Source organism: Micropterus salmoides, unplaced genomic scaffold, assembly GCF_014851395.1.
Source record: "Micropterus salmoides isolate LMB-PRFRI ecotype aquatic unplaced genomic scaffold, ASM1485139v1 Ms_hic_scaffold_12, whole genome shotgun sequence".
NCBI lineage: Eukaryota > Metazoa > Chordata > Actinopteri > Centrarchiformes > Centrarchidae > Micropterus > Micropterus salmoides.
This window is the reverse complement of record NW_024040263.1, coordinates 35,053,107-35,067,596: the sequence shown is the minus strand read 5'-3', so window position 1 is coordinate 35,067,596 and position 14,490 is coordinate 35,053,107. Positions and strand designations below refer to the sequence as shown.

The 14,490-nt window shown below is 49.3% G+C and overlaps 2 protein-coding genes across 2 annotated transcripts; both read right to left on the bottom strand.

The window, feature by feature from the left end:
- Positions 1-1,458: 1,458 nt before the first annotated feature.
- Positions 1,459-6,676, bottom strand: kat14 (lysine acetyltransferase 14). Its single transcript, XM_038714673.1, has 10 exons — positions 6,393-6,676; positions 5,691-5,812; positions 5,475-5,596; positions 5,166-5,338; positions 4,628-5,062; positions 3,939-4,516; positions 3,311-3,444; positions 2,926-3,101; positions 2,648-2,838; positions 1,459-1,806 (listed from the first exon to the last, which is right to left on the bottom strand). The coding sequence occupies exons 1-10, from the start codon at positions 6,649-6,651 to the stop codon at positions 1,633-1,635; spliced, it is 2,364 nt and encodes a 787-aa protein (XP_038570601.1). The 5' UTR covers positions 6,652-6,676; the 3' UTR covers positions 1,459-1,632.
- Positions 6,677-8,608: 1,932 nt separating this feature from the next.
- Positions 8,609-14,105, bottom strand: LOC119899868 (protein PET117 homolog, mitochondrial). Its single transcript, XM_038714678.1, has 2 exons — positions 13,925-14,105; positions 8,609-8,759 (listed from the first exon to the last, which is right to left on the bottom strand). The coding sequence occupies exons 1-2, from the start codon at positions 14,018-14,020 to the stop codon at positions 8,610-8,612; spliced, it is 246 nt and encodes an 81-aa protein (XP_038570606.1). The 5' UTR covers positions 14,021-14,105; the 3' UTR covers position 8,609.
- Between the last annotated feature and the right edge of the window lie 385 nt (positions 14,106-14,490).

The window sequence follows — 14,490 nt, the reverse complement described above, 5'->3', positions numbered from 1 at the left end:
CCTGGTCACTTCGGGGTTAACCCTGCTGGGTTTTCAGCACCACGAAGGTGGTTCACTTGTTACCGGGGTAGATCTCCATGGTAACTGATGCTGAACAGCTAACCTGCTCCGGAGCAGGTTATATTCCGGATAACAGATCAACTCTGTGAAAACGCCGCCTACTGACCAATCAGCTCTCTGGAAAATGACATCACCATCTGTAGGAAATCCCACAGACTGTTTTAGCCAATAGGCTGCTTGATGTTTGTGGAGAAACTCTTGACTCCAGCGATATAATCCTACAGAGACTGATTGTTGCCTACAGGTTTTTACAGCACAGCAGGATCAGACTACTTACTGCCTTTAAATGTCTTTAACATTTTTTATTTGCTCCCAGTTGTTTCACACAGCCTGACGCAGCCGTTTTATTGTTCTGATGTGAGGCTGAATATTAGGAGCAGTTTGGTAGAGATACTGAAATACTACATTTTAATATGAACGTAGGCTGATTATTTTAGGTTAGTGTAGCTTTCTAAGACTACAGAGACTGTAGACATGTTCACAGAGTTTTCAGCAGCATAAACGTTCAGATTCAGTCTCTCAGTCACTATTTGAGCTCATTTTATGGCATGAATGGAGTTTGTTTCATCGCTTTATGAAGTTCATTCATGTTTGGACACTTTGAGTGTGTTAAATAAATTAATTCAGTGCGAGTCATTTAATGTGGAAACGCCGACACACAGCTGAGCAGAAAGAATAAGGCTGATATTTTCATCCAGCTCATAAGAACGCTTTAAATCAATGCAATAGACTACGCCTGTTTCTTTAGGCGTTCACACTGTGGGTGAGTTTCTGTGTCCCTGCATGTGTCAGCTGCAGCCGTGCTGCTGTCGTATTTCTGTAGTGTTACGGTTTAATCCTCGTTCATGAAATATGACGTTCATGTCTGCGATTGGTCATCTGCTGCTAACTCCACCTCTTATGTGAACGCGCTCCCGACCACCTGCCACTGAATGACACTGTTGCTTCACCAGGGGCGAGTTCAGTGGCGACAAAACGTTTTTTTTCTCCAGCAGAAACGGTGCAGAAGCATTTTCTGCCTTTGTAACGCCGCTGTGTTTACAAACTTGTCGCAGCTGATTGGGTAACACCTGCGACTGCGGGAGAAAACACACCCTGTGTCCAGTTATAACACGTCTCTTTCTGCGCGTTTCCCTGCAGGTGTAATTGTGAGCGTTGTGTGTCACGCTGAAGAACTTCCAGCCTTTGTCATGTTTTAGTGTGTGTGCGCGCGTGCACACATGTTGCAGAAATTCGGTCATTTGACGCTCGGCCCAGGTCACCGGTCACGGCCGGTTAAGCTGAGAACGGGTCCCCAGCTGGTCGGTCGCTGAGCAGCTGATATGAAACCAGACATCAGATTTATTCTGATCTTTCCAGAGACGTTCTCCTTGTGTGTTTCTGCTCTGAAAGAACTTCTTCACAGTTTAGTTTCATTTATTTGAGCAACATTTCTACATTATTGTTTGTCAGAATTCCTTGGATGTAAATTTCTTCTGAAAGCACCGACAGTCACAAAACATGCCCCCCCCCCCCCGTCCTTCAGCAGATACTGTCCTGTGGCCTTTGAGCCCGGCGTTGTGCTGCAGACTCTCAGCGTCTCAGCCGGAGGAAGAAGGCGTGCCGGCACTCGGTGCTGTCCACGGGGTAATATTTATCGTAGAAGTCCAGGATGTACTCCTCGGCTTTGAATCCGAACTTCTGATAGAGCAGCATGGCGGGATTACTGGCCGACACGTGCAGCGTCACGTCTTTCCCCATGCACGTCTGGAAAACAACAACACGCCAGCGTGAGGCCGACTTCATACTCTCTCGCTCAGTCCTAACTTTAGATAACTTTAAACATAAAAGAGTTGAGAGCAGCATGTTAGCGGCATGTAAGCTGCATGTTAGCGGCATGTAAGCGGCATGTAAGCTGCATGTAAGCTGCATGTTAGCTGCATGTAAGCGGCATGTAAGCGGCATGTAAGCTGCATGTTAGCTGCATGTTAGCTGCATGTTAGCTGCATGTTAGCGGCATGTTAGCGGCATGTTAGCGGCATGTAAGCGGCATGTAAGCGGCATGTAAGCGGCATGTAAGCGGCATGTAAGCGGCATGTTAGCTGCATGTAAGCGGCATGTTAGCGGCATGTTAGCGGCATGTTAGCGGCATGTTAGCGGCATGTAAGCGGCATGTAAGCGGCATGTTAGCTGCATGTAAGCGGCATGTTAGCGGCATGTTAGCGGCATGTTAGCTGCATGTTAGCTGCATGTTAGCTGCATGTAAGCGGCATGTTAGCGGCATGTTAGCGGCATGTAAGCGGCATGTTAGCGGCATGTAAGCGGCATGTTAGCGGCATGTTAGCGGCATGTTAGCTGCATGTTAGCGGCATGTTAGCGGCATGTTAGCGGCATGTTAGCGGCATGTTAGCGGCATGTTAGCGGCATGTTAGCTGCATGTTAGCTGCATGTTACGAATAAGAAACCTGCTAAAAGCGCTGATCCTGTTAATAATTTAATGTTGATTTAACAAAGCTTTCCTTACAAGAACCACGCTCAAGTTTTCAAAATGCCAATGTCACATGTTTAAACAGTACCGACTTCGCTCGACTGACCTCTGCAGACTCACCTGGATGAGATGGTAGATAATGAAGGTGCCGATGCCGGCCTTCCTCCACTCGGGATGGACCAGCAGGAAGGAGATGTAGGCCTCGTTGTACTTCACGTCTGGCACCATGAAACCAAAGCCGACCACGACTTTCTTATAGAGGACGACCACGCTGAAGTCCGGGTACTGCAGGCACTCTGACAGGTCCACACCTGGAGGAGGAGAGGACCCAGCAAACGGTAGGTTTGATTCACGGTAGGATGGTGCTGTGCAAGTAAAAGGATCTGCGCCTGTGCTACCTGGCCAGAAGCTGTCGTGACACATGGCGTTGACGGAGGGGATGTGGTTCGGGCGGACGTAGCAGTAGTCGATGGAGGCGTTGGGTTCAGGGACCCAGTCGGGATCCTTCCTGTGAGGGTAAGCCCTGATCTCTGCCAACAACCTCAGTTTCACCGGACAACTCTCATAATCCCTCCTGAGGAACACACACAGAGGTACTTCTGCTGTACTATGTACTACAAGTACAACTATAACAAACATGGAGGTCAGAAGATGTCACAAGACCTTCTTTATCAAATGTAGGGCCTCAGGACTCTACCAGACAGAAGGTCTACCTGACCAAAGGTCTCCGGACTCAAAGGTTTCGGGACTCTACCTGATCAAATGTTTTAGAAAACTCTCTACCTGATGTACGGTTTCAGGATGCGGGAGGTGTACGGACTCTTGATGCTCTGGTCCAAACTGCCCTCTGCTCCCATCAGACGATTGCAGAAGGGCATCGAGGTCTGCTGGAAGCCTCTTCTGCTAGAAAAGTTGGTCTGCACACAAACACATTTATGTCAAGTCTACGTCACTGCTTCTCTCGGCGTTCAGCATCCCCAACAAACCACAATTGTTACACATTTTCCACAGACGTTGCTCTTTCAGTCTCCCTAATTACTGAAGGGTAGCTATTCAGCTGTAACAGCAGTTCTCCTGAATCCTTTCTTACAACAGCGGGCTGTTGGTGGACTGGTGAGAACAACACTGGCAGAGAGTTTAGAACAACGTTCAGAGCAACTGAGCTTACAAAATAAAATCATTTCAATCATTTCATATTTATTATGACCTACTGTATTTTGTAGTCTTCTCAGATTCTGTTGTAAGAAATATAGCTGACTCTGTACAGGGCAGAGTTTCCCACAATACAACATTAAGAGACCACTTCCTTAATATCATTCCAGCTGAAACAGGGTGCTGGGACACGACTGGAGGGACTCAGAGACAGATTAAGGGCAACTGACTGACTGACCATTATGAATGTTGAAGGTACCTGGAAGCGATCAAGAATACGCAGCTCCTGGCTGCTGGTGCAGTATTTCCCCATGATTCCACCTCGCATCAGTGTCCCCACCTCCTGGGCGCCGTAGATACCTCCCACCAGGCTGAGGGTAGCGCTGACGGCCCGGTCGATGTCCAGCAGGGGAAGCCCTCTCTGCCTCTTGGCCTGGCGGACCAGCAGCTTCCTGTGGAGGCGTTTGGCCTGCGGGGTGACAGCCAAGGCCAGCGGGCAGGCCTCCAGCCGTCGCAGCAACATCCTCTCCTCGTAAAGACTGAGCAGGGCATAACGAGGACTCTGGGAGACGCCGCCGGACGCATCTGCTTTCTCAGGGCGAGTTATCCTCCTTCGCTCGGGCCCACCGGCACCGACGCCGGCAGAGTGAGACGGACCTTCGCTTCGTCCCACTGGCTCTTCAAAGTCGTCCTCGCGGCCTTCGTCGTCCTCGCTCTCGCCTTCACATTTAATGTGCGGCGGTGCTGTCCGCAGCTTCTTGCGGGTGACAAGGTTGGCGCTGGGAGGAGGGATGTACTCCATCCCCGGGTCGATCATTCCCTCCATCTCCTCGTCGTCTGGAGGTCCAAGCAGCAGAGAGGACGCGACGTTAAAACAACAACTACTCACGACTGGTTCATTTAGTAAATGTTGCTTTAGGAGAAAACACCTGGATGACGTAAACTCACCGTGGAACAGAGCCTGTGGAGGCATGGGGTCAGGGATGAGGTCCGCCTCTGACAGCAGGCTGGGTGTTGCTGAATGAGAAGCCGGCGTTCCCGGGCCGGAAAAGTCAGGCGACGGTGATGGCGACGGGCTGGTGAGCGGTGTTCTGTCTGAAGAGCTGAGCGAGGAGAAATCGATGACCTCACCTTTCTCCAGGACGAGGTCGGGCCGGCGTCCGGCTCCCCCTCCACGGCATCCGCCCAGTTTGACAGGCGTGGATGAGGTGCTGCGGTCGGTGAAGCCTCCCACCGCCTCCTTCTGAGCTCGCCGGATGTCTTTGGCCTCTTGTGTGCGAGAGCGTTTTTCCTTCAGCTGCATGGCGCTCTCCACAGGGTTCCTGGCCCCGCGCTTCCTCAGGCCCTCCACGGTGATGATCGGGTCCACGGCAGGTTTCAAGGCTGCAGAGGAACAACGAAATATCAGCTCAGCGTCATTTACCTGCGAGGGGTTCACTAAAGGATCTGAACAGAGCGCTCCTGGTTGGGTGCAGGTGGGGGTCACCTTTGGTCTTGGTGGTGGATTTGTCCACCTCAGGTCTCAGAGTTGGAGGTCTGTTCTGGACCAGCTTCCACCAGCCAGGCTCACCGAACTCCTGCGCTCCTGAACGGAAGAAGGTGGGACTGCCGACCGACAGGCAGCCGGCCACAGTGCTCCACCACGTCGACGTCTTCTTCCTGCCGCACAGCAACAGGAAACTCGTCATCTTCTGGACCAATCAAGCAGGACGGCGTGCTGAACGGCCCGTCGACAGACAGCTACATCACGTGACCAGCAGTGTAATAAATTCAGATAAATCAAAGTTACAGTGACCTTGTTCCCAGCAGGAAGTTCCAGTGTCGGCCAATGAAAGCGCAGATGTCTTCTTTCCACCTGAAGTAACCCTGGCGACCCGTCCCCTCCAGAGACAGGTTGTACATGGCCAACATCACCACCTGACACACACACACACACGATAACGTCTTCACTGCGCTCACAGTGTCCTTCACTGATAATAAGCGTGTCTGCAGTGAGCAGCAGAGCTCGTACCTGCTGCCAGGTGAGCCTCATCCTCTCAAAGCTCTCCTTGGCGTCCTCGGAGCAGTCGGAGCAGATGAATTTAAAGAAGTTGTCTCCTTTCAGGTAGCTGGGCTGCTCCCCGCGGAGCTGAGCTGAAAAACAGAGTCAAACAGGACAGAAACACCCTTTTTTCAGCTTTAACCCAGAGAAGAAATCTCTGACGTGAACCTTCACATTTATAAATGTCCTGCCAATCTTCATTTCAGTTCTGTATTTGATTAGTTTTACCTACATTACAGAACAGACAGGGTCACGTTTACTTTATTACTACATTTTAATACTGTCCCCTACAGGCTTCCATACTGTGTAGCTCTTACATTTACTCAACCTTAATCATGGATCGTTGTTATGGAACTGTAGATATTTGTTTACTTCTGGAATCCAGCCCGAGACTCTGCGTGGCTGTAATGTGGCGTTAGCGGGTTTTTCCAAAACCTCTTTGAGGAACCAGAAAACTGAAATGAGCGACGCAGCATGAACGTCGTTCGACTGACACAGTGATCATCCTCTCTGCCTGAAGAGGAAGACAAAAGCTCCACACGCCATCTGACGTCACAGCCACATCACTCAGCGATTGGTCCGCTGGTGGAGGTGAGAAGGTGGGCGGGGCTCGTCTTTTCATTCTTCACGGGACAACAGCAGTGACAATAAGGTCTAGACTCTGAGCCTCACCTGCAGGGACCCACTTGTGGCAGCGGTCGCAGTAGAAGGACATGTCCTCACAGGCCCAGCCTCCGTCTGTCTCCTCGCCCACGTCGCTGGTCAGAGAGTCTCCGCTCTGGTCATGTGACAGATCCACCGACCCCTGATCCTCCGACTCCACGATCAGCAGAGTCTCGCCCTCCACCTCCCCCTCCTCCAGACCCTCTGAGGCCGACGTACAGGCCGTCTCGTCCTCGCCTCCACCGGGCTGCTCACTGCTGCTGTCCATCACTGGTCCTCAGTCACAGCGACACACCTGTACGGGGAAACGTCCGGCGGCAAAAAACATCAACCTTTTTCCAGAACAGAGCTGCTCTGAAAATACAAACTCTACTGCACTCAAACCCGTTCTGTAATTCACGTTAACTGTGATATCAGCAGGGAGCAGCGCTGCACAATGAATCTAATCTAATCTAATTGCGATGTCCTCATGTGCGATTACATAACCACAAAAAGTTGCTAGAGAGGTTTAAGTCGCCCCCTGCTGGCTGCTAGAGAGGACGCAGGTTTAAGTCGCCCCCTGCTGGCTGCTGGAGGGGACGCAGGTTTAAGTCGCCCCCTGCTGGCCGCTAGAGAGGACGCAGGTTTAAGTCGCCCCCTGCTGGCCGCTAGAGAGGACGCAGGTTTAAGTCGCCCCCTGCTGGCCGCTAGAGAGGACGCAGGTTTAAGTCGCCCCCTGCTGGCCGCTAGAGAGGACGCAGGTTTAAGTCGCCCCCTGCTGGCCGCTAGAGAGGACGCAGGTTTAAGTCGCCCCCTGCTGGCCGCTGGAGGGGACGCAGGTTTAAGTCGCCCCCTGCTGGCCGCTGGAGGGGACGCAGGTTTAAGTCGCCCCCTGCTGGCTGCTGGAGGAGACGCAGGTTTAAGTCGCCCCCTGCTGGCCGCTAGAGAGGACGCAGGTTTAAGTCGCCCCCTGCTGGCCGCTAGAGAGGACGCAGGTTTAAGTCGCCCCCTGCTGGCCGCTAGAGAGGACGCAGGTTTAAGTCGCCCCCTGCTGGCCGCTGGAGAGGACGCAGGTTTAAGGCGCCCCCTGCTGGCCGCTGGAGAGGACGCAGGTTTAAGTCGCCCCCTGCTGGCCGCTAGAGAGGACGCAGGTTTAAGTCGCCCCCTGCTGGCCGCTGGAGAGGACGCCGGTTTAAGTCGCCCCCTGCTGGCTGCTAGAGAGGACGCAGGTTTAAGTCGCCCCCTGCTGGCTGCTAGAGAGGACGCAGGTTTAAGTCGCCCCCTGCTGGCTGCTAGAGAGGACGCAGGTTTAAGTCGCCCCCTGCTGGCTGCTAGAGAGGACGCAGGTTTAAGTCGCCCCCTGCTGGCTGCTAGAGAGGACGCAGGTTTAAGTCGCCCCCTGCTGGCTGCTGGAGAGGACGCAGGTTTAAGTCGCCCCCTGCTGGCTGCTAGAGAGGACGCAGGTTTAAGTCGCCCCCTGCTGGCCGCTGGAGAGAACGCAGCTTTAAGTCGCCCCCTGCTGGCTGCTAGAGAGGACGCAGGTTTAAGTCGCCCCCTGCTGGCTGCTAGAGAGGACGCAGGTTTAAGTCGCCCCCTGCTGGCTGCTGGAGAGGACGCAGGTTTAAGTCGCCCCCTGCTGGCTGCTGGAGAGGACGCAGGTTTAAGTCGCCCCCTGCTGGCTGCTGGAGAGGACGCAGGTTTAAGTCGCCCCCTGCTGGCTGCTGGAGAGGACGCAGGTTTAAGTCGCCCCCTGCTGGCTGCTGGAGAGGACGCAGGTTTAAGTCGCCCCCTGCTGGCCGCTGGAGAGGACGCAGGTTTAAGTCGCCCCCTGCTGGCGGCTGGAGAGAACGCAGCTTTAAGTCGCCCCCTGCTGGCTGCTAGAGAGGACGCAGGTTTAAGTCGCCCCCTGCTGGCTGCTGGAGAGGACGCAGGTTTAAGTTGCCCCCTGTTGGCTGCTGGAGAGGACGCAGGTTTAAGTTGCCCCCTGCTGGCTTAACTTTTTGTGGTTATGTAATCGCACATGAGGACATCGCGATTAGATTAGATTAGATTCATTGTGCAGCGCTGCTCCCTGCTGATATCACAGTTAACGTGAATTACAGAACGGGTTTGAGTGCAGTAGAGTTTGTATTTTCAGGCGCAGAGGTTTCTTCTTGGCTGAGCCGAACAGCTGAAGCTTCAATCGTGACGCTGACATTCAGATTGTAAATCAACCTTTTAACAGGTGTATCAGAGTGTTTACCTGCCTCAGTGGTCGTGTGGGCGGAGCTCTGCCTCTCTGCGTTGCCTCTCCTCCTCCAGCTGTCTGGTCAGAGTCTTCTGCTCCTCCAGCAGCCTCAGATTCTCCTTCTTCCTCTCCAGCCGCTCCAGATCTCTGACTACGCCCTCGTGGAGACGCTGCAGGACAAAACACACAAATACACCTGAAGTGCCGCGCTGAGAGTCTGCAGCTGTGCTGTAGCGCTTTGAGCTAAATGCTAACATTAGCTTATTAGCAGTAAACACAGCTGAGGTTGATGGGAAGTCATCCCATTTACTGCAGCAGAGTATTTCTACACAGTGGCTGAAATACTTTTACTGCAGCAGAGTATTTCTACACGGTGGCTGAAATACTTTTTACTGCAGCAGAGTATTTCTACACAGTGGCTGTAGTACCTTTACTGCAGCAGAGTATTTCTACACGGTGGCTGTAGTACCTTTACTGCAGCAGAGTATTTCTACACGGTGGCTGTAGTACTTTTACTGCAGCAGAGTATTTCTACACGGTGGTTGTAGTACTTTTACTGCAGCAGAGTATTTCTACACGGTGGCTGTAGTACTTTTACTGCAGCACAGTATTTCTACACGGTGGCTGTAGTACATTTACTGCAGCAGAGTATTTCTACACGGTGGCTGTAGTACCCTTTACTGCAGCAGAGTATTTCTACACGGTGGCTGCAGTACTTTCTACTGCAGCAGAGTATTTCTACACGGTGGCTGCAGTACTTTCTACTGCAGCAGAGTATTTCTACACAGTGGCTGTAGTACTTTTACTGCAGCAGAGTATTTCTACACGGTGGCTGCAGTACTTTCTACTGCAGCAGAGTATTTCTACACAGTGGCTGTAGTACTTTTACTGCAGCAGAGTATTTCTACACAGTGGCTGTAGTACTTTTACTGCAGCAGAGTATTTCTACACGGTGGCTGCAGTACTTTTACTGCAGCAGAGTATTTCTACACGGTGGCTGTAGTACTTCTACTGCAGCAGAGTATTTCTACACGGTGGCTGTAGTACTTTTACTGCAGCAGAGTATTTCTACACGGTGGCTGAAATACTTTTACTGCAGCAGAGTATTTCTACACGGTGGTTGTAGTCCTTCTACTGCAGCAGAGTATTTCTACACGGTGGCTGTAGTCCTTTTACTGCAGCAGAGTATTTCTACACGGTGGCTGTAGTCCTTTTACTGCAGCAGTGTATTTCTACACGGTGGCTGTAGTACATTTACTGCAGCAGAGTATTTCTACACGGTGGCTGTAGTCCTTTTACTGCAGCAGAGTATTTCTACACGGTGGCTGTAGTCCTTTTACTGCAGCAGAGTATTTCTACACGGTGGTTGTAGTCCTTCTACTGCAGCAGAGTATTTCTACACGGTGGCTGTAGTACTTCTACTGCAGCAGAGTATTTCTACACGGTGGCTGTAGTCCTTTTACTGCAGCAGAGTATTTCTACACGGTGGTTGTAGTCCTTTTACTGCAGCAGAGTATTTCTACACGGTGGTTGTAGTACTTTTACTGCAGCAGAGTATTTCTACACGGTGGTTGTAGTACTTTTACTGCAGCAGAGTATTTCTACACGGTGGTTGCAGTACTTTTACTGCAGCAGAGTATTTCTACACGGTGGTTGTAGTACTTTTACTGCAGCAGAGTATTTCTACACGGTGGTTGTAGTCCTTCTACTGCAGCAGAGTATTTCTACACGGTGGCTGTAGTACTTCTACTGCAGCAGAGTATTTCTACGTGGTGGCTGTAGTCCTTTTACTGCAGCAGAGTATTTCTACACGGTGGTTGTAGTCCTTCTACTGCAGCAGAGTATTTCTACACGGTGGCTGTAGTCCTTTTACTGCAGCAGTGTATTTCTACACGGTGGCTGAAATACTTTTACTGCAGCAGAGTATTTCTACACAGTGGCTGAAATACTTTTTACTGCAGCAGAGTATTTCTACACGGTGGCTGAAATACTTTTACTGCAGCAGAGTATTTCTACACAGTGGCTGAAATACTTTTACTGCAGCAGAGTATTTCTACACAGTGGCTGAAATACTTTTTACTGCAGCAGAGTATTTCTACACGGTGGTTGAAATACTTTTTACTGCAGCAGAGTATTTCTACACGGTGGTTGTAGTACTTTTACTGCAGCAGAGTATTTCTACACGGTGGTTGTAGTCCTTCTACTGCAGCAGAGTATTTCTACACGGTGGCTGTAGTACTTCTACTGCAGCAGAGTATTTCTACACGGTGGCTGTAGTCCTTTTACTGCAGCAGAGTATTTCTACACGGTGGTTGTAGTCCTTCTACTGCAGCAGAGTATTTCTACACGGTGGCTGTAGTCCTTTTACTGCAGCAGTGTATTTCTACACGGTGGCTGAAATACTTTTACTGCAGCAGAGTATTTCTACACAGTGGCTGTAGTACTTTTTACTGCAGCAGTGTATTTCTACACGGTGGCTGAAATACTTTTACTGCAGCAGAGTATTTCTACACGGTGGCTGAAATACTTTTACTGCAGCAGAGTATTTCTACACAGTGGCTGAAATACTTTTTACTGCAGCAGAGTATTTCTACACGGTGGCTGTAGTACTTTCTACTGCAGCAGAGTATTTCTACACAGTGGCTGTAGTACCTTTACTGCAGCAGAGTATTTCTACACGGTGGCTGTAGTACTTTTACTGCAGCAGAGTATTTCTACACGGTGGCTGTAGTACCTTTACTGCAGCAGAGTATTTCTACACGGTGGTTGTAGTACTTTTACTGCAGCAGAGTATTTCTACACGGTGGCTGTAGTACTTTTACTGCAGCACAGTATTTCTACACGGTGGCTGTAGTACATTTACTGCAGCAGAGTATTTCTACACGGTGGCTGTAGTACCCTTTACTGCAGCAGAGTATTTCTACACGGTGGCTGCAGTACTTTCTACTGCAGCAGAGTATTTCTACACGGTGGCTGCAGTACTTTCTACTGCAGCAGAGTATTTCTACACAGTGGCTGTAGTACTTTTACTGCAGCAGAGTATTTCTACACAGTGGCTGAAATACTTTTACTGCAGCAGAGTATTTCTACACAGTGGCTGAAATACTTTTACTGCAGCAGAGTATTTCTACACGGTGGCTGTAGTACCTTTACTGCAGCAGAGTATTTCTACACGGTGGCTGAAATACTTTTACTGCAGCAGAGTATTTCTACACGGTGGCTGTAGTACCTTTACTGCAGCAGAGTATTTCTACACGGTGGCTGTAGTACTTTTACTGCAGCAGAGTATTTCTACACGGTGGCTGTAGTACTTTTTACTGCAGCAGTGTATTTCTACACGGTGGCTGTAGTACTTTTACTGCAGCACAGTATTTCTACACGGTGGCTGTAGTACTTTTACTGCAGCAGAGTATTTCTACACAGTGGCTGTAGTACTTTTTACTGCAGCAGAGTATTTCTACACGGTGGCTGTAGTACTTTTACTGCAGCAGAGTATTTCTACACGGTGGCTGTAGTACTTTTTACTGCAGCAGTGTATTTCTACACGGTGGCTGTAGTACTTTTACTGCAGCACAGTATTTCTACACGGTGGCTGTAGTACTTTTACTGCAGCAGAGTATTTCTACACAGTGGCTGTAGTACTTTTTACTGCAGCAGAGTATTTCTACACGGTGGCTGAAATACTTTTACTGCAGCAGAGTATTTCTACACAGTGGCTGAAATACTTTTACTGCAGCAGAGTATTTCTACACGGTGGCTGTAGTACTTTACTGCAGCAGAGTATTTCTACACGGTGGCTGTAGTACTTTTACTGCAGCAGAGTATTTCTACACGGTGGCTGTAGTACTTTTTACTGCAGCAGTGTATTTCTACACGGTGGCTGTAGTACTTTTACTGCAGCAGAGTATTTCTACACAGTGGCTGTAGTACTTTTACTGCAGCAGAGTATTTCTACACGGTGGCTGTAGTACCTTTACTGCAGCAGAGTATTTCTACACAGTGGCTGTAGTACTTTCTACTGCAGCAGAGTATTTCTACACGGTGGTTGTAGTACTTTCTACTGCAGCACAGTATTTCTACACGGTGGCTGTAGTACTTTCTACTGCAGCACAGTATTTCTACACGGTGGCTGTAGTACTTTCTACTGCAGCACAGTATTTCTACACGGTGGCTGTAGTACTTTTACTGCAGCACAGTATTTCTACACGGTGGTTGTAGTACTTTCTACTGCAGCACAGTATTTCTACACGGTGGTTGTAGTACTTTCTACTGCAGCACAGTATTTCTACACAGTAGTTGTAGTACTTTTACTGCAGCACAGTATTTCTACACGGTGGTTGTAGTACTTTTACTGCAGCACAGTATTTCTACAAGGTGGTTGTAGTACTTTCTACTGCAACACAGTATTTCTACACGGTGGTTGTAGTACTTTTACTGCAGCACAGTATTTCTACACAGTAGTTGTAGTACTTTTACTGCAGCACAGTATTTCTACACGGTGGTTGTAGTACTTTTACTGCAGCAGAGTATTTCTACAAGGTGGTTGTAGTACTTTCTACTGCAACACAGTATTTCTACACGGTGGTTGTAGTACTTTTACTGCAGCACAGTATTTCTACACAGTGGTTGTAGTACTTTTACTGCAGCACAGTATTTCTACACGGTGGTTGTAGTACTTTTACTGCAGCACAGTATTTCTACACGGTGGTTGTAGTACTTTTACTGCAGCACAGTATTTCTACACGGTAGTTGTAGTACTTTTACTGCAGCACAGTATTTCTACACGGTGGTTGTAGTACTTTTACTGCAGCACAGTATTTCTACACGGTGGTTGTAGTACTTTTACTGCAGCACAGTATTTCTACACGGTGGCTGTAGTACTTTTACTGCAGCACAGTATTTCTACACGGTAGTTGTAGTACTTTTACTGCAGCACAGTATTTCTACACGGTGGTTGTAGTACTTTTACTGCAGCACAGTATTTCTACACGGTAGTTGTAGTACTTTTACTGCAGCACAGTATTTCTACACGGTAGTTGTAGTACTCTTACGCGGCGGGTTTGTCTGACGCCTTTATTGTGAAGTCCACACCGGAAGTCCTTGCTAGCTGCTGTTAGCATTGTTAGCTGAGCCGCTGTGTTTACATTCTGCTGTTTTTCGTTCTGCGAGGGTTTAAATGCAGTTTTTATCCGGTAAACTCACCGACAGGTTTTAACTTTAAATGATACGACAAACCGGTAACATCCGGTGACCTCGCCGCCCCGTTAACCTGGCTAACTGTTAGCTACCCGTTAGCCCTGCTGCCGTCAGTCCGGCTCGGCTCGGCTCGGTTTACCTGTCTGTCCCAGGTCTGCTTGAGGTGAACTCCAGCCACAGTGCTCAGAGTCAGAACCACAGAAACTCCCAGAACCACTTTAGAGGCCGTAGACATCCCGTTAGCTTTAGCCTCGCGTTAGCCAGCGGCTACCTGGCTGTGCTGCTGAGAGGTTCTTCTTCTGCTGCTGCTGCCGGCGCTCGAGATTCAGGCTGTCGGACGAGCGCCCTCCGCTGGCGGTTACCGGGCACGTCAGGTACGCAGCAAGATCCAGGAGTGCTGTGACATGAAATAAAATATAATCATAGATTAATTAAATGAAGGACACCAGATAAATAAATAAAATAAAAATATTTTACAAAATTATAAATAAATAAAAACCAAAAAAGAAGAAACCTTGCAGATAAGAAGACAAAAAGGCATCAATCACAATATCATACTGTAAAACACATTATATTTCTAGATTGTTGTAACGTTTCTTTTTATTTAATATTTATGAGGAGAGCTTTTGGTCTTTAAGTTGAAAACATGATGATTATAAACTTTGTGCCATTCTTCTTATTAGAGTTCCCTCAACACAAAGGCCC

Bases quoted from the DNA above. Each gene is read 5' to 3' on its own strand.
- kat14 (XM_038714673.1), bottom strand. From the start codon at position 6,651: ATGGACAGCAGCAGTGAGCAGCCCGGTGGAGGCGAGGACGAGACGGCC. The intron at 5,597-5,690 runs GTACGAGCTCTG...TGTGTGTGTCAG, and splicing joins TGAGGCTCACCTGGCAGCAG to GTGGTGATGTTGGCCATGTA. The intron at 4,517-4,627 runs GTGAGTTTACGT...TTGGACCTCCAG, and splicing joins TCCACAGGCTCTGTTCCACG to ACGACGAGGAGATGGAGGGA.
- LOC119899868 (XM_038714678.1), bottom strand. From the start codon at position 14,020: ATGTCTACGGCCTCTAAAGTGGTTCTGGGAGTTTCTGTGGTTCTGACT. The intron at 8,760-13,924 runs GTAAACCGAGCC...TTTGTCCTGCAG, and splicing joins AGCAGACCTGGGACAGACAG to CGTCTCCACGAGGGCGTAGT.